At 51.6% G+C, this 16,306-nt stretch overlaps 6 protein-coding genes and 2 non-coding genes across 8 annotated transcripts; 3 read left to right on the forward strand and 5 right to left on the reverse strand.

Moving 5' to 3' along the window:
• Nucleotides 1-653: 653 nt before the first annotated feature.
• Nucleotides 654-2,024, forward strand: BO72DRAFT_513307 (MFS general substrate transporter; the record flags this gene model as incomplete). The annotated part of the gene is made up of 2 exons (XM_040949462.1): nt 654-656; nt 732-2,024. The coding sequence occupies 2 exons, from the start codon at nt 654-656 to the stop codon at nt 2,010-2,012; spliced, it is 1,284 nt and encodes a 427-aa protein (XP_040799414.1). The 3' UTR covers nt 2,013-2,024.
• A 699-nt stretch (nt 2,025-2,723) lies between these two features.
• BO72DRAFT_t188 lies at nt 2,724-2,823 on the reverse strand. Its single transcript has one exon. It is a non-coding gene; the product is annotated as a tRNA-Thr (tRNA).
• A 395-nt stretch (nt 2,824-3,218) lies between these two features.
• On the reverse strand, nt 3,219-4,733 carry BO72DRAFT_408180 (uncharacterized protein). Its single transcript, XM_040942375.1, has 5 exons — nt 4,495-4,733; nt 3,741-4,437; nt 3,523-3,649; nt 3,408-3,464; nt 3,219-3,354 (listed from the first exon to the last, which is right to left on the reverse strand). Exons 1-5 carry the CDS (start codon nt 4,504-4,506, stop codon nt 3,270-3,272), a joined length of 978 nt encoding a protein of 325 aa, XP_040799415.1. The 5' UTR covers nt 4,507-4,733; the 3' UTR covers nt 3,219-3,269.
• Nucleotides 4,734-5,103: 370 nt separating this feature from the next.
• On the forward strand, nt 5,104-5,176 carry BO72DRAFT_t179. Its single transcript has one exon. It is a non-coding gene; the product is annotated as a tRNA-Thr (tRNA).
• Nucleotides 5,177-5,217: 41 nt separating this feature from the next.
• On the reverse strand, nt 5,218-6,112 carry BO72DRAFT_449802 (putative DRAP deaminase). Its single transcript, XM_040945103.1, has one exon. The coding sequence runs from the start codon at nt 5,924-5,926 to the stop codon at nt 5,387-5,389; it is 540 nt and encodes a 179-aa protein (XP_040799416.1). The 5' UTR covers nt 5,927-6,112; the 3' UTR covers nt 5,218-5,386.
• A 223-nt stretch (nt 6,113-6,335) lies between these two features.
• BO72DRAFT_170563 (NACHT and WD domain protein) lies at nt 6,336-11,586 on the forward strand. The gene is made up of 3 exons (XM_040939367.1): nt 6,336-6,483; nt 6,561-7,479; nt 7,527-11,586. The coding sequence occupies exons 1-3, from the start codon at nt 6,355-6,357 to the stop codon at nt 11,288-11,290; spliced, it is 4,812 nt and encodes a 1,603-aa protein (XP_040799417.1). The 5' UTR covers nt 6,336-6,354; the 3' UTR covers nt 11,291-11,586.
• Nucleotides 11,587-12,640: 1,054 nt separating this feature from the next.
• On the reverse strand, nt 12,641-13,722 carry BO72DRAFT_460402 (uncharacterized protein; the record flags this gene model as incomplete). Its single annotated transcript, XM_040946468.1, has 2 exons — nt 12,641-12,675; nt 12,738-13,722. 2 exons carry the CDS (start codon nt 13,720-13,722, stop codon nt 12,641-12,643), a joined length of 1,020 nt encoding a protein of 339 aa, XP_040799418.1.
• A 1,226-nt stretch (nt 13,723-14,948) lies between these two features.
• On the reverse strand, nt 14,949-15,986 carry BO72DRAFT_498065 (uncharacterized protein; the record flags this gene model as incomplete). Its single annotated transcript, XM_040948739.1, has 1 exon — nt 14,949-15,986. The coding sequence occupies one exon, from the start codon at nt 15,984-15,986 to the stop codon at nt 14,949-14,951; it is 1,038 nt and encodes a 345-aa protein (XP_040799419.1).
• Between the last annotated feature and the right edge of the window lie 320 nt (nt 15,987-16,306).

A 16,306-nucleotide genomic window follows, 5' to 3' on the forward strand; every position in this document is an offset into this window, starting at 1 on the left:
GCGGCTTGACTTTTGCCGCATCATGCGCCGTAGGACAACTATCTACTAGCCAGTCCCACAACCTTGGATCCGGAGGCCAGGCGCATTCTAATGACAGATTATCGAGAGCTTGTGTTGCAGACGCCAAGGCTCTTATCACCCCACAAGGGGCCAGTCGGGGAATTTAGCCTGACAGGAAAGACCAGGTCATATGGATGAGTTTCTCAAGTACACATTGGAGATCAGCCGTGCATCGTGCCACCGGCTCTTCGTTCCCAATTCTATGGCGGGTCAAAGTCAAGGGTAATGAAAGCAAATCTACTGTGTAAGCTTATCGTACCGCTTGGCGCGAGCACTGAATTAATAATCGTTTCCTGCACATGCGAGGGAGCGGTCATTGGCTGCGTTGCTGTGAGGATAAGAATAATGGTGCACTGAAGGTATCACGGGATGTGCAATCTACTGTAAGCTCGGCAGATTGAAAGGACTGAGTTTTGCTGCTGTGCTTGCCTCCATGTTACTGACTTGTATCTCCCTTTCGAGTCGATCTGGTCATGACGACAGCTGTGAAGCCGGTCGGTGAGATCGGGCTTTATATTACTGTTTTTCGGCATGGAATGAGTTGTGCAAAATGCCATGCTCGAAGGTGCTGGGATCGATTTTGAATTTGAATCATGGTGAGTATAATCAGTCACTCCATAATCAACTGGATACCTCGCAGCCACTGTTAGTAACATCGATGATACACCCAGGTGAAGATGGCACCTTCCGGAGAGTACGCTGTCCTGAATAGGAAAGTCCCGTTCCTCCGCCTGATCTTCGACGATGGCTTCATCACCCAAGACATCCTGCACCACCGATACGAAGGCTCTGGCACCGATTCTCACCCGTATATCGTCACCTGGCTGGCTGAAGACCCCCGCGATCCGATGAAATTCCGCGACGCCACGAAATGGGCCATTACCGTGCTCTCCACCCTGGCCAGCCTGGTCGTGGCGTTCTGCTCCTCGGCATACTCCGCCGGACTGGTCGATGTCACCAACGAATTCCACGTTTCAGTTGAGGTTGCCCTCCTGGGATCCTCACTGTTCGTGCTCGGTTTCGCGCTGGGCCCGTTGCTGTTTGGTGCATTGAGTGAGGCCTACGGACGTCGGGTGATCATGCTGGTGAGTGGCGTGTGTCTGACGGCGTTCAGCGCGGGCGTTGGCGCATCCCCCAACATTGCGACGGTAATCATTCTCCTTTTTCTCGCGGGCAGCCTGGGGTCTGCGCCCGTGGCTGTCTCCGGGAGCGTGATAGCCGACTTGTTCCCGGCCAAGGCCCGAGGGGTGTCCATGGGATTCTACGCGGCAGTTCCGTTCCTTGCCGTGCTCGGTCCCGTTATCGGTGCCGCAGTCGAGGTTGCGGGTGGCTGGCGGTGGATCCAGGGGGCCATGGCTATCCTCGCGGGAACAGTCACCCTGGCCTTGTTCTGGCTGCTGCCGGAGACATATGCGCCCGTGCTGCTGGCCACTCGCGCCAGGCGGTTGACGAAACCCACAGGCCGCGTCTACCGCAGTGTCATGGACGTAAGCCACGGCCGTGAGCAGATCGGTACCGAGCTGCGCACGCTTCTTTTCCGGCCGTGGGTGCTGCTCTTCCGCGAGCCGATCGTTCTGCTTCTGTCTATTTACAGCTCGATCCGCAGTGGAATCACGTACATGTCTTTCGCCGCCTACCCAATCGTGTTTCAGCAGATCCGGGGCTGGAATTCACTGGAGACCGGGTTGACCTTCATCGGGATGCTGGTTGGTGTTCTGTTTGCAATCCCCCACGTCCTTGTCTACCATACGCGATATGTCAAGAGAATGAACCGGACGCGCTGCCGGGACACAGCCCGCTTGCCACCAGAAGTGCGTCTCCTGGACGCCCTCCCCGCCAGCATTGCCCTCCCCGTGGGCTTGTTCTGGTTCGCGTGGACGATTGTTCCTGTGAGCATTCCCTGGATCGTTCCCGTTCTGGGCAGTGTCCCGGTCGGGTATGGCTTGCGATGATCTTTCTGCCCTGCTACAACTATCTAGTCGACTCGTATACGATATACGCGGCGTCCGTCATGGCTGTATGCACCCTCATGAACTCTGTCTTTGCAGCTGCGTTCCCTTTGTTCACGGATCAGATGTATCAGGGCTTGGGGCCGCGGTGGGCGGCGTCGGTACCGGCATTCTTGGCTCTGGCGTGTGTTCCGATTCCGTTTGTGCTTTATAAATATGGTGCGCTGATTCGGGCGCGGTGCTTCTATGCTGCCGAGGCGGATGCGTATCTTGATCAGATGCTCCGGGTCGAGGTTCGAGAGGTGCAAGAGTGGCAGGATGTGCATTGTCGGGGTTGATGTAACTTAATATGAGACTTTTGTGGAAGTAGAATCTCAACTAGGAGTAGTACCACAGAAGGACTACTTCTGTAGGCTATACTTCTATTCGATTCTGGCCATCACATTAATAGCTAGAGCTGCTGTAGCTCTCCTCAACCTCACTTAGCCCCACCCATCGTGTGGTATCGTGTGATATTTCCAAGTCTCCCCTTTCACACATCTCTCTACCATCCAAAGCATTCTCTCGCGCAGCCCCACCACAACTGGCGTATATCTCAAGCAAGCCTTCTCAACCCCTCCCCCCCCCTCACCCTCACCCACACCCACCTCCCCCGGAATGACGCCCCCATGACGCCCACCCTTTGCTGGCATGCAAAAAAGAAAAAAAAAGTAATGCCGCGACTGGGACTCGAACCCAGAATCTGCACTCCACACCGCTAGCATAAGGCTAGTACGGGGGCTCTGCAATGTTAATACCACTACACCACCGCGGCTGTTGTTGTACAGATGTGCTCGATACTAAAACATAGCCCCACTTTTCTTACGATCTGTGGCACTTATGTGGGGCTTTATGCGCCACCAAGTGGGTCTTCGTATAATTCAAAGCATTTATAGGATAGATCAATAACATCCGCAACTCCTTACTGAGAAAATAATGTGGTTCCGACATTAGAACTGGTTGCTTTTGCGATTGTTTGTCATTTATCCCAGTGCAATGGGAGTCTTGTGGATAGCGGATACTGGATTGTTTGCTGGGCCCTGCGACCCCGACACCAAGGTTCAAAGCCCCGGTCATTCCTACTACGAAATCAACAACAGAGTGAACAGATTCATGTTCTTGACGTGTCGATATACTATTTTCTCAATGTCAGGTCAAAGACATGCTTGAGGATTGTCTTCCATTGCTTGTCTCTTATCTATTGACTCGGAATAGCTCGAGTTAATATACTCGGGCTCGAACTAGTGGCTTAGCGTCGAGTTCTTGACCATACCGCCGAATCAAATCTTTCATGTCGCCTAGCATTCTGTCATTTGGTCAGTAGATTCTGTTGTAGACCTTGGAGACTGGCGGTCTTACTGCACTCTAAGCCCTTCATTATCTGTGAAGAGGGCAGATACGTGGGTATTAAATCGCCTTTCTGTTGTTAGTGTCACATTGCCTTGTGGGGATCCAGAGTGAACCGCCAACGCACAACTTATACAGGTCGAGACGTCCCTCATAATCCTCTTCAGGATCGGAAACTTGGATATAAGACCGATATGCAGCGAGGTACTCTTCTCCAAACCGATTGCAGATCGGGCGCCATTGACCGAACTCATCTGCACGGTGCCTCTGTTAGCATCTCACCCATCAGCCCAGCGAGTATGGCACCATTGGCACCCAGGGAAGACAAAGATAAAGGGATCCCACATTCGTTATGCGCATAGAAGCAGCAAGCGTCATAAACCAGAGACTGGTTGGTCTCCACATCCACCCCGGAGTTGGCGTACCAGAGATCCCCATGCACGAGGGCCGGCTTCACCGACCGGCCCTCACTCTCCAACGGTCGCAGCAGACGGGGGATCACCCGCTCGAAGATCACAGGCGCGAGGCGATCGAGCTCCGGGTCGGGGCCCTTAGCCTGGATCTCCAGGTCGAGCGCGTGCCGCAGGCTCTTGGCGAAGAACACCTCCCAGCTATCCTCCCACTCCGTCCTCTGCGGCAGGTTGCCATTGTGCGTGACCACGTGGAACCCAAATCGACCCGTCGGGGAGACGCTCCTGCTGTGGAGGGCGGCGAGACGCGCGGCAAATTGGTCGGGATCCGGCATCTCGCTGATCATGTCGCGGTACTCGCAGAGGAAAAAGTGCTGGTCGGGGTCGGATTGCAGGGGCCCCCAGTCGAGAGGCTGGGGCGCGAAGTCCGGCGTAACGGCGTAGATCGCTTTCATGGACTCGAATTCGCCGCGCACCATGTCCCGGGCTCGCTCGCCACCGGGGAGCACCTTCATGAAGAAGGAATGAGGGCGCCCGTCGGCGAGCTCGGTATCGATCCGGTAGGTGGAGCCCCAAAAGCTGATGCCGTGGCTTTCGATGCTGAGGACGCGACTGCCTTTGGGTAGTTCTTGGGGCAAGATCTGTCAGTGGAGTTTTCTGGGTCAGTGGGTCGGATCTTGATTACTGACTCTGAAGAACATTTGGGTCAATTAAGCCGTTCTCGCTGCTTGGGCTGTTTCATCGCCTGTGGCACGACTCATGGTGTCGAATTGTGCTTTGAATGACACCTAAAGAGCTTGCTTGGTTCGAGGGTTCTGCATTCGACGCAGGAATGTGGATGTATTGTGAAATGCCACTTGACGCTGGGTAGCTTGTTGTGAGCTGGAAAGTCTTCGCATGCACAGAGCAATGCGTTACAAAAATTTGTCCTCTTAATTCACGAATCAGCGACAGGTCAAAAGTACATTGTCACAGAAATAGCATCGCTACTTTAGTCGTTCGAGGGGGCACACCGGCGGCAAGCGCCATGGTGGAGTTGCGCGCCGTACGGGGAAGCTATGATAGGCCGGTGCCCGTACCATTAGTGACAAGTATAGCCACGTTATTTACCGCCTGGATACTACCTTGTGTATCTAGCGTTGAATTTGGACGTAACAGACAAAGTAGTTTGAGGCCCTTGATGTCCCTCGAGTGACTGACTCTCCTTCCTTTCACTTCCAATGTGCTACCTCTCAAGGTTTAAGTGCTTAGTTGCTGTAGTCATAAGACATTCTTTTTGATAACTACGTCATCAAGCAGCTCGCATGGCTTAGATGGTAAAGCGCAGCACTAGTAATGCTGAGATCCTCGGTTCGAGTCCGAGTGTGAGCATCCCTTCTTTTGCTTTTTTTGCTTCTTTCTCGACTTTCTATCTCAGGATTCGCAGAGCGAGATACCATTATTCTATCCTAACACGAATACTTATTGTTCTTTCTAAGCGGAACCATGGTCACAACAAGGGTAGGACTGTCGCTTGAGACGTTAAGAGGTAGTTCAACTGCCAAGACTGTTCACCAACAACCAGTAGTTACAACAACAAATTCAGCCGTCGTGCCCCGCAGTTGAGACCTCGGTTAAACGGTCTTCCATTCCCTCGATCAACTCCACTCGCACGCCTGCATCCTCCAACCGCTTCCGTCCCGTGTTCTCGCCGATGAACTTTTCCGGCTCCGTGATTCCGACGTAGACCACCTTGATCGCGTTCCCCAGTCCGATAATCCTGTCACAGCAGGTCCGATTGCCACTCAGCCTCCTGTTGCAGGGCTCCATGGTGGTATACAAGACGGTACTCTTCGGGAGCACTTCCCCAATCCTCTCTTCGGGCACATTGTGCCGGTCGGCGATTTTGATGAAGCAGCAGTGTTCGGCGTGGGTGTTGCCCGGATCCCCGGGTCGATCCCCGGGTAATTCCATGGAATACCCTGTGGATAGGATCTCGTTCTTATCAGCATCAACTAGAACGGCCCCAACACAGAACTTGGTGGGTGCTGGGGGAGACAGTCGCGCTTGATCAAGGGCGTATTCCATATAGGCTTTGTGTTCACCGGCTGGTAGGCGCGGGTATGCGGTTGTCGAGCCCATCGCAAGATGATCTTGGAAGACAGGAAAGAAGGTGAGGGCCGAAGGGACCGGAGTGGCGCGTGTGTGTGTCAGGTTTCAGACACCACAGGAGGGAGTACGATTAGAGAGACGATGGTAAGATAGACGGTCAGTAGTGACAAAGTCGAGAGCCGTGGTAGTCAAATTGTATGGTCGTCTAAATACGTGGTGATTGGGGGCAAGATAACAAGCAAGCATCTGCCATTCAACCCCGCCCACGGTCTCGCCTTCGTGGGTAAGGGTACTCCGTACAGTACAGGTACAGTACAGTACGGCGGGGTTGCTGCCGGTCCGGCCCGCCATCACTTCGACCGGTTCCTGAGGGGCGCTTACATGGCCAGTCAGTCACCTTGTCACCTCGTGATGTTCCCCACCTTCACTGCGTTGACATTTTAGCACATTCCATTCAAATGTCGTGGAGTCATGGCCCCCCCCTCACGCAACAAGCTCTGCGACACGAAATTGGAAGAAAAGTGAATCTGTCTCCTAATCCGGTGTCCTTTCCAGAAGAAGGGAAACAGGATGCGGCAAACATCATGGTGAGTGTGCAGTCTCTACAAAGGCGCAATGTTAACTTGCGGCAACACTGCTTATGTGACCCCCAAATTATGCTTAGTCAATCAAGAGTTTCCTCAGTAAAGAGACCGATTCATCTTCTGTGACTCGGTACGGTCGAAGCAGCCCTGGTGATAATCCCTCCGGGAAATCATTCTTCGCCACGGAAAGCGGTAACAATGACTTGAAAGGACCTCTTGGGTTGAATCTGCTTCACTCTCCAGCAGAGCCTCTTATTGAGTTCATCTTTGTACATGGTCTCGGGGGTGGATCGAGGAAGACATGGAGCAAAGCAGGGTCGGTCTCGCACTATTGGCCGCAAGATTGGCTCCCGAAAGACCCTGCCTTCACACATGTGCGAGTTCACAGTTTTGGTTATGACTCAGACTGGTCAAAAGGAAAGGACAATTGTCTAGACATATACCACTTTGCAAAGTCTCTACTGGGGGAGCTGAGCACGTCTCCTCATCTGGGCTCCAAGCAAACTCCCATGGTTCTTTTAGGGCATAGCATGGGAGGACTGGTCATCAAGAAGACCTACTTGCTCGCGACTCAAGATCCCCAGTACCAGGCATTGTTAAAACGATTTTATGCCATGTACTTCTTCGCCACGCCGCATAGAGGCTCTGATTCGGCCAAGCTGTTAGAAAATATACTGCACATAACCTATTCTCGCCGGGCCTATGTCTCTGACCTCAAGCGCGGCTCTCAGACACTGCAATCAATCAATGAAGACTTTCGACAGCACTCCGGAAAGATAGAGCTTTGGTCATTCTACGAGACATATAAGGTCAGCGTGGGTCTATTCAAAGCACTGATTGTCGATCCCAACTCGGCGACACTGGGATATCCGGACGAGCAGCAAATCCCCCTGGGTGCGGATCATCGATCGATCTGCAAGTTTGAAGGCCTAAAGGACCCTAAATATATCACTGTGCGGAACGCCTTAGCTTCTACGGTGGCGAAAATATCCAATCTCGGTATGCCTTACAACAACATCACTGGAACAAGGCACTAATAGTGACAGAACGCAGCTCAAAAGACGGGCTTCGAAAGGAGCAGATCAAAGCTTTAGGAGACTATATTGGCTCTTGCGACCAGGCCGATGATGACCTCATTCTGGTCGATGATACACGCATGCCTGGGACTTGCGCGTGGTTCGAGATGAAACCGTCCTACGCAAGGTGGAAGGATTTCGACAAGAATGCTCCGATGATACTGCTGGTGACCGGAAAGCCTGCAGCAGGGAAATCTGTTCTTTCAGGCTACGTCATCAACCAGCTGCGCCAAACGAAAGCCAATTGCAGCTTCTATTTCTTCAAGCACGCAGATAAATATCAATCTCGACTCAGTGCGTGCTTGCGATCTCTGGCATTCCAGATGGCATGCATAAATCCTGAGGTACGAGATATAATTCTAGCCATGAGGAATGACAATGTCCGCGTCGACAATGAGGATCCACGTATCGTCTGGAGAAAATTATTTCTATCCGGTGCTTTCCAGGCCGAACGTCAGCCACATTACTGGGTAATCGATGCCCTGGACGAGTGTGCGTCAATCTCTCACTTCTTCGATACCATGCTGGCCAAGCTCGATTCGTCCATTCCTCTAAGGATTCTGATCACTAGCCGAGAGACTCCAGAACTAGGAAAACAACTTTCAATGCCGGGTCTAGTAGGATGCGCTGTTGAGCGGATGATGACCGCCGACACACTGGCAGACATCAAACTTGTCGTGGAAGAAAGGGCGAAGTCATTGGCCATTGATGTGACAGATAATCGGGACCTACTCATTAGCAAGATCATGGAGAAGTCGCAAGGGTCTTTCCTGTGGACAGTGCTCGTTCTCAACGAATTGTCCAATACCTATACAGTACAGGAGATGCGCCAAGTCCTAGACGATGTTCCAAGAGAAATAAAGCTCCTTTATCAAAGATCTCTGGACTCTATGACTCGAGAGCCGCGGAATCGAAGACTAGGGAAAGCCATCCTGACGTGGGTAACATCTACGATCCGGCCGTTACATGTCGATGAGCTGGGATCTGCATTGGAGCTAGATATCAGTGATAGTCTTCCCAAGCTCGAGGAAAGCATAATGGCGCTGTGTGGTCAGTTATTAACGATTGACAAGTTTCAAAGAGTGCAGGTGACCCATGAAAGTATCCGTGAATTTCTTTGCGGTGGCGACATCGAATCCGAGTTTGCTGTCGATAAGGTCAAGGCCAACACGCAACTCGCTAAAGCCTGCCTTTTATATCTGAATGGCGATGAAATGAGACCGCCTCGAACGGGCAGGCGCGGTATCACTAATTCTTCCCAGGTCCGCAGCAGGTTTTCCACCTACGCTTGCGCGGCCTTTTCCTATCACTTATCCAGAGCGGACCCGCTGGCTGACAGTGTACTGGAACTCGTGATGAGATTCCTGAGAGCAAACATTCTTTCCTGGATAGAAGTGATCGCCAAGACAAAAGACATTACTCATCTCATTCGCACAGCGAAACATCTCACAAAATATGCCGATTCTTGCACTCTGCAGAGATCGCCGCTTTGTCACGAATTGCACATAATCAGAGGCTGGGCAATGGACCTGGCTCGAATAGCAGCGAAATTCGCCGATGCTCTCATTGCATTTCCTAGTGCAATCTACGGGCTTATTCTTCCTTTTTGTCCCAGTGAATCAACAATCTATCAGACACCGAGCCCCGGGAAAATGGTAGAGGTGTCGGGACTTCCCAAGAGCAACTGGGATGACAGGCTCTCCTGTATGAAGTTTCAAAAGGGTCAGACCACCGCGATTTGTTACGGAGAGAGCTTTTTCGCCGTGGGTCTAAATACTGGCATGGTCGCAATATATCACACTGCAACATGTCAAGAACAGGGTGTGATACAGCATAATGAGGGCGTAAGATTCCTCGAGATTACCAGACCATCAGAGCTCATTATCATTTGTGGACTGAAGTCTATCGCAGTCTGGGAGATTCGCTGTCGCAAGCTCCTACAGAGCTTCGAGTCTCCGCCACAGCCTATCAATATGGTTGTTGATGGCAACCTGCTGCTGGTTGCGTCTGCTAAGAACTTTCTCACGTCCTGGAAGCTCGATGCTGATGCTTCCAGTAATACGAGGAAACCTTGGAATGACTCGGCTGATATGATCAAGCACGCACAGCGTGCACCGTCTGCTCTATCGATATCTGTCGGTCATAAAATGATGGCTGTCGCCTACAGCGGAAGACCTATAGTGCTATGGGACCTGCTTGAGGACGCTTACTTTGGCACTTGTGGAAAGAAGTTAGCCAATGGGGAAACAAGTACCCACTTGGTCACAGCTGTGGTGTTTAACCCGAATTCTGCCATCGATCGACTTGTGGCTTCCTACCTTGATGGAGAGCTTATTCTCTTGAATCCGTTCCAAGACGAAGTCATCTCGAGTGTTCGAGCAAATTGTCACACATTGACAGCTAGTCCAGATGGACATCTACTTGCAGGGGCTGTCGGTTCGGGTACAATTCAGATATATGAGTTCGAAACGCTGACCTTGCTGTACCAAGTACAGTCAACGAAGCTACATATCCGACATTTGGCTTTTGGCCAAGATGGACTCCATCTTGCGGATGTCAGGGGCTCAGAATGCAACGTCTGGCAGTCTGCACTCTTGGTTCACGACTCAGCGGGCGATAGCAGCAGCGAACACATGCACATTGCATTTGTCGAAGCAATCACGACGGATGCGAGACCCAAAGTCGTAGCCATCTCAGTCGACACACAACAACAGGCACTCTTTTGCAGTAAAGACGATGGATCTGTGTGTCTCTACAACATGCAAACTGGCTCTTACCTCCGCACCTTATACCGGCATAATTCAGGCGTCCATCTCCTGGCCTGGTGGCCGAACCGGAGGATTATTATGAGTACTGACACGTCGAATAAGATACACGCGTGGAAGATGGAGCGACGGCGTCAGGAAGGCTGGGTTCTCGAAGCCCTACTGTTCGAGATTCGCCTCGATAGCAACCAAGCAATCACGCAGGTTCTGGTAGGGGAAGCAGACGGAAAGTTTCTTGTATCCACGCGCCAGACTGATTATCTTTGGACCATCGATGGTCAGCAGGAGGCCATGAGGGCGCACCCCGAAGGACAAGGCATGCGGAAGTGGCTTCAGCATCCAGAATCAGAACATCATCTGATTTGTGTGGAGGAAGCGACAGCCCGAGTCCACTGCTGGAGTGACTGGTCTGAAGTTGCGACTGTCAGCCTGGACGTCAATCTGATAGGTCATCACTGGAAAAGTCTCCACCCATGCTTGTGCCAAGGGTCTCGACACTTCCTCCTCGAGGCCTCCGAGCTGAATGGACCAGCTAAGACGTGCGGGCTTTATCTCTACAATGCAACAAAGCTCTCTCTGAGTTCCGAGACTGGGCAGGCCAGGAATCCACAGAAAGGGGAGACTAGTCTTCCGGCTATCTGCACTGATGGTGAGGATTCAAGCTACAGCAATCCACTCAGTGCTAAGCTTGCGTCTCTCAGCCATCATGTTACCCATGTCATTGGCGTCATCATGCAAACCAGAGTCGTTTTCCTGGACACCCATTCATGGGTCAGCAGCTTCGACCTCGATCAGCCTCGAGAGCAGCGTGTCTCATATACCCGGCATTTCTTCATACCCTACGACTGGTTCTCGGGTATACGGAATATTGTATGCTCTCTCAGTCAGCGAAATATTCTGGTTGCGTACAATTCGGACATTGCGGTCATCAAAGGGGGTCTGGATTACTCTCAGGTTGTGGAGCTATGATCGGGACGAGGGTTGCTATATGAGGATATAGGCTCCTTTTATCCTTTGTGCTGGCTATACTTCTAACGTCGCCTTTCTTTACAATATTTCGCGAGTATATTCCGTGTTGACAGAAAATCCACTAAGCGGTAGAGTAGCATCGATTTCATCTCCGCTAGTGCCGTCCCATGCGGTGCAACTAGTAAAATAGAGGAGGAGCCAGATGCCAAGGCCCCTGTGTTCAGTGCATGCATTTCCAATTTCACTCCTGGTAGTCTATGATTTACTCACGGTACTTCGCAGGGGGTAAAAGAGGGGGACGAGAAAGGGAGTCTGGGCCTGTGGAAGTCAGCCATCATCGCAGCCGATGTATCCTACTTCGCTAATGAGAATGACAATCAGGACAAGGGATTTCGGCGTTCTTATGAAGACATTCTTGGGGGTAATGAGTCTATTCGAGTACCGTGGGGAAAGCTCTTTGAAGTTCCCCCCGGCCCACCCTCTTAGGATGATGCTTTCCCGCTCTAGTATTCAATTGTGTTGCTAACACTTGATACAGGGCCCACCCTGTCCGTGGTCCATCAAAATCGGCCACGCAAGTGAATTTCGGTTCCCTGCCATGATTCCAATACTGGTCAAGTGCAACCGCTTGTTCCACTTTTCAATATCCCACGGCAAGAGCTAGACCATCCATGTCAAAGGAAAGACGTGGTCTCTCAATCGCCATTTCTACAATAGCATGTCTCAACTGTGTGCAGCATTCTTTATCTGGTCTGTACTAGCCTATTGTCTATCACGATTGGAAAGATCTGTGACTTGCCTCCCGTCGTGGCTGTGGATAATGAATATGGAACGTACTGAAGACATCTCGCAAAAAGTCCAAAGCCATTAATCCGCCTTGGCAGTATTAAATCAATCGCATTTTGATACTGTGGTATATCTGTAGCTATATAAGTACATTAGGATTATTAGGATTTTTTTCAAGACCGAAGGTATTGCTATTCGGGAATAAGCTCTGAGAGGGGGCGCCACCCGCTTACCCCCGGATGGCATATTCTTCTAGCTCCGATAGTGATCAAAGAAGAGTGGTCTTTGTTTTTGATGCAAGATGGAGGTAGTAGATGAATCTTTCAAACTTGCTCCTAGCTGGGTATTGCTGCTTCTTACTGGGAGGATTACAGGAGATATACGGAAGATAGACTGCGTATATGCAAATTTGACATGTTGAAGACCGATACCTAATTCTATGTCGTTACTTGTAAATGTCAAAATGCTTTATCTTTTCTTGATTGGTTTTACCTTACTCTTACCTGCTTTTTGGTGTTTTGGATATGTTTGTAGACAGCTAATTGTCTTACCGAACCAATAGGCCTACATCCTCTTGGCATCGCAAAAGTTTAGTATGCCTGAGACAGCCATAGGTCAATAGAGGCCCATCAATAAAAGGCGAGAAAATCATTACACTTACGGCGGGCGTTCTCGGGCAGGGAGTACCTCCAGGCAGCGAAGAGCTGCAGCCCGGCCTCCTCCTTCATGTTGATGTCCAAGCTCTCCTGCACGAGCCGGGTGTCCGGGATCGGCGCGTCGACGCCGACCGCCCAGGGCCTCATCTCGCGGTAGAGACGCGCCCACCGGCCCCGGAAAATCACGCCGTGGAGGGTCACGTTTGGGGGATACAGGGCCCGCACCCGGTGAAACTCCAGGTTCAGCGCGTCGACCGGCGCCCCGTTCCAGTCGGGGTACGGGTACTGCAGCCAGTAGACGACCGGGCACACGGTGGCCGGTCCGAGATGCATCCAGTAGACCATGTATTCCGGGTGCCCGGGCCGCTGGAACCCCCAGGGTGCTGGTGCTAGCGGATCGTCGAAGACCGTTCCGTCTTCCCTGGTGATTTGGTCGATCCAGATCACCGAGCGGGCTTCCCTTGCTATGCCTTCATTTGGTGGTGGTGGTGGTGGTGGCGGCGGTACATTCTGATCATCCGGCTCATGCGGAGCACCAGCCTCTTGCCCGTTCTGCCCATCCTGCCCGTCCTCTGCTGCGGTGTCTTGATCCATGATTGCCCTAAGCAACACTGTATCCTCCGGGACTTGCTGAAGGTGCGCCCAATGCTCGCGCTCTTGGTGCACTTGGGGCTGCTGGTCTTGAGCAACTTGAGCAACTTGAGCAACTTGAGGAGCTTGAGGAGCCTGAGGAGCCTGAAAAGCCTGAAAAGCCTGAGAGGCCTGCAGTAAAGCCTGCAGATCCTGCATAGCCTGATGCATTCGCTGAGCTAGCTGAGGTTGAGGGACTTGAGGAGCCTGTGAAGCCGGAGCCTGTGAAGCCGGAGCCTGTGAAGCCGGAGCCTGCAGAGCAGGGGGTGCCTGAGAAGGCTGAGAATCGTGTTGGTCCCGCCGGTTCTGCGAGTTGCGCGTAGTGCGCTTCCCACGCATGTTCCAGTGTAAGTTCGACATTGCTGTCAATTAGTTCAGTCCTTCTTACAGGCTGGTTGCTGTTCAAGTGAAAGGCAGTGTATGGTGTGGCATCTATGTGAGGTTTGATGCATGACCGAATCCACCGCGAACCAGATAGTAGTTATAGACACCTCTTACTGGCGAATATTTCTACTTGGTTGTTTGGTCATCAAAACAAACGTCGTTAGAGAGGGGGAATATGCCGATATGTCTTTGTTTAGAGAGGAAATTCATTCTTTTATCCTGGTATAAGTGCATGTAAAAGACTGACTGTTAAGTCATCTCTTATCCGAAGACGCGGGCTGACGGACAATCACCCATAACCAGACATATCCATACCGCCATACCACCAATTCTTATCTGTTTCTGTAGTTATCTATACAGAAATAATACTCTAGAAAAACATGTTCTCTCCTACGAAAAGGCAGGTCTTGATAATATCTATGGTATATCTTGTTTGCCTGGCTTGCCCTAGTTTACTACTTATAGCAAGTAGGTAGCTTGAAGACCTATCGTGTAATATAGTAGTAGATGACTGATATAAGATATAAATATAAAGTGTTCTAAGCTTGTCTAAAAGTGATTTCTTCTTTTGGCTCCAAGGAACGAGTGCTCACATTGCTAATTTGAATTAGTTGTTAAGAACTATAAAGGAGCACAACACCGTGGGTCAGGTAAGGCAAAAGCACTATCGATTCTATTTCAAGACTAATCCTTGGGGATTCTAAGTCTACAAGCCTCAGAAGCCTGATATAAACCTTATGAGAGAAGGGAGTTAACAATAGAATGACATGTGTGACCGGGCTGTAGCCCTATCGAATCAGCGTCGAGATAGGAGCAGATGGTGGCCGCCGACAGGTATAGTACATAACATGTACAATATCAAAGGTTAGGTATAGATAATATCGGCGATTCCTGTATCCAAACTATTACTACCTTTTCTTACTAGAAGGTGTTATATCATAAACATAGATAATCAAACTGTTTATACACAGATCTAAAATGTTGTAAGCTAACATCAGGTTTTATATTGTTACTGGTGAATTATACCGTGCTTAAGAGTTTCTTTCTAGCTGATTTTTATTATTGTTTCCTTTTCTTTTCCTTTTTTTTGTAAAGATTTGTAATCATAACAGCTAACTAACTAGCTATCCCACCGAACAAAAAACCTACCATATACTGTGGCATCGCAAGGAGACCGTGCCGCGCCAGTAGAACCTACAAGCTCACCGATTGCTCGGCGGATTAGTGGGGATGGCACGCTTCCAATCAAGGATCAGGCGGGTATGGGCGGGATCCATCAAGTCCAGGTCCCTACTCTCGGCCACCACCCGGGTATCGCGGATCGGGGCTTCGACGCCGGCGGCCCAGGGCCGCGCCTCGCGGAATAGACGTATTGTGGGCGACTGCGTGATGCTGCCATGCAGCGTCACTGCGTCGGGGAACCGTTGCCGCACCAACTGGAACTCCAGATTCAATGCATGCACCGGCGCCCCGTGCCAGTCGACGGGGCCCGGGGCCAGCCAGCGGATGGCCGTCCAGGCCGTGGTCGCGTTGAGCAGAATGTAGCGGATGTGGTAGTCCGGGTGTCCGACCCGCTGGAACGGACCTCGTACTTGTGTACCACCTTGGGCGTCGACTCCACTGTTCATCGCGTTTGCCCCGCCTACGGCGACAAGCCCGGGGGGCCTGGGGTTTGCCCGGTCTGCCGGGACAACCCCGTTCACTTGGGGGTTGGCCCTAGCTACTGGATTTACCCCGCTAACAAGGTTAGCCCCGTTTGCTGGGGGGTTGGCGCTAGCTACTGGATTTACGCCGTTTCCATGGACAACCCCGTTCACTTGGGGCGCTGCCCTGGCTACTGGATTCACCCCGTTAATATGGTTCATTCCGGTTACTGGGGCTGCCCCGTTTACCCCGTTCACAAGTACTACGCTCGGCGTGTTCGGCGGAGCCGACAGGTTTGGTGTATTTGGCGGAAGCACAGCACTCGCCGCATTGCCTGCGTGCGGCGCATTTGGCCCGCCTTGGGCCTGCAGAGTTCCCTGAGCCACCTGCCCATTTGGGTCGGCCTCCTCGTCCTCGTCTTCGTCCTCTGCCGCGGCTTGCACCTGCTGAGCCTGCTGCGCTTGGGGAGGCTGCTGAGCCGGAGGAGCCTGCGGGGGCTGCTGTGCCTGTGAAGGCTGCTGAGCCCGCTGACCCCGGTGACCCCGCGAGTTGCACGAAGTACGCTGACCGGGCTGGTTACAATAAGTATCCGACATGGTGTTCAATTGGTTCAGTTCTTGAAATCAGTTGTTGTTGGATAGAAGGCAAGTGTATGCTTAGAAGTGTACCCGTGTGGTATGATACATAGGATAATCCCATAGCGAACCATGGAGTACTTATATACCATCGCTGGGCGAATGTGCCTCTTTTATAGTTGGTGACGATACTTTGTGGAGATATTAGTTCCCGGAATGTCGCGCGGAATATATCGAGGCTCTTTGTTGAGATTGAAGATTCATTATCCTATAATCGAAGGGAGTGGATCTTGGTCAGTGGAGGTCAGTGAGAACGAGAAGGTGTTTTCTTGTCGGGGGGG

The sequence above is a fragment of the Aspergillus fijiensis genome (genome assembly GCF_003184825.1).
Source record: "Aspergillus fijiensis CBS 313.89 unplaced genomic scaffold BO72scaffold_37, whole genome shotgun sequence".
Lineage (NCBI taxonomy): Eukaryota > Fungi > Ascomycota > Eurotiomycetes > Eurotiales > Aspergillaceae > Aspergillus > Aspergillus fijiensis.

Coding starts and splice junctions, on each gene's coding strand:
- BO72DRAFT_449802 (XM_040945103.1), bottom strand. CDS start 5,926: ATGGGCTCGACAACCGCATACCCGCGCCTACCAGCCGGTGAACACAAA.
- BO72DRAFT_408180 (XM_040942375.1), bottom strand. Junction 3,465..3,522: donor CGTCTCGACCTGTATAAGTT/GTGCGTTGGCGG, acceptor AACAACAGAAAG/GCGATTTAATACCCACGTAT. Junction 3,355..3,407: donor AATGAAGGGCTTAGAGTGCA/GTAAGACCGCCA, acceptor ACCAAATGACAG/AATGCTAGGCGACATGAAAG.
- BO72DRAFT_170563 (XM_040939367.1), top strand. CDS start 6,355: ATGTCGTGGAGTCATGGCCCCCCCCTCACGCAACAAGCTCTGCGACAC. Junction 6,484..6,560: donor AGGATGCGGCAAACATCATG/GTGAGTGTGCAG, acceptor AATTATGCTTAG/TCAATCAAGAGTTTCCTCAG. Junction 7,480..7,526: donor GGCGAAAATATCCAATCTCG/GTATGCCTTACA, acceptor TAATAGTGACAG/AACGCAGCTCAAAAGACGGG.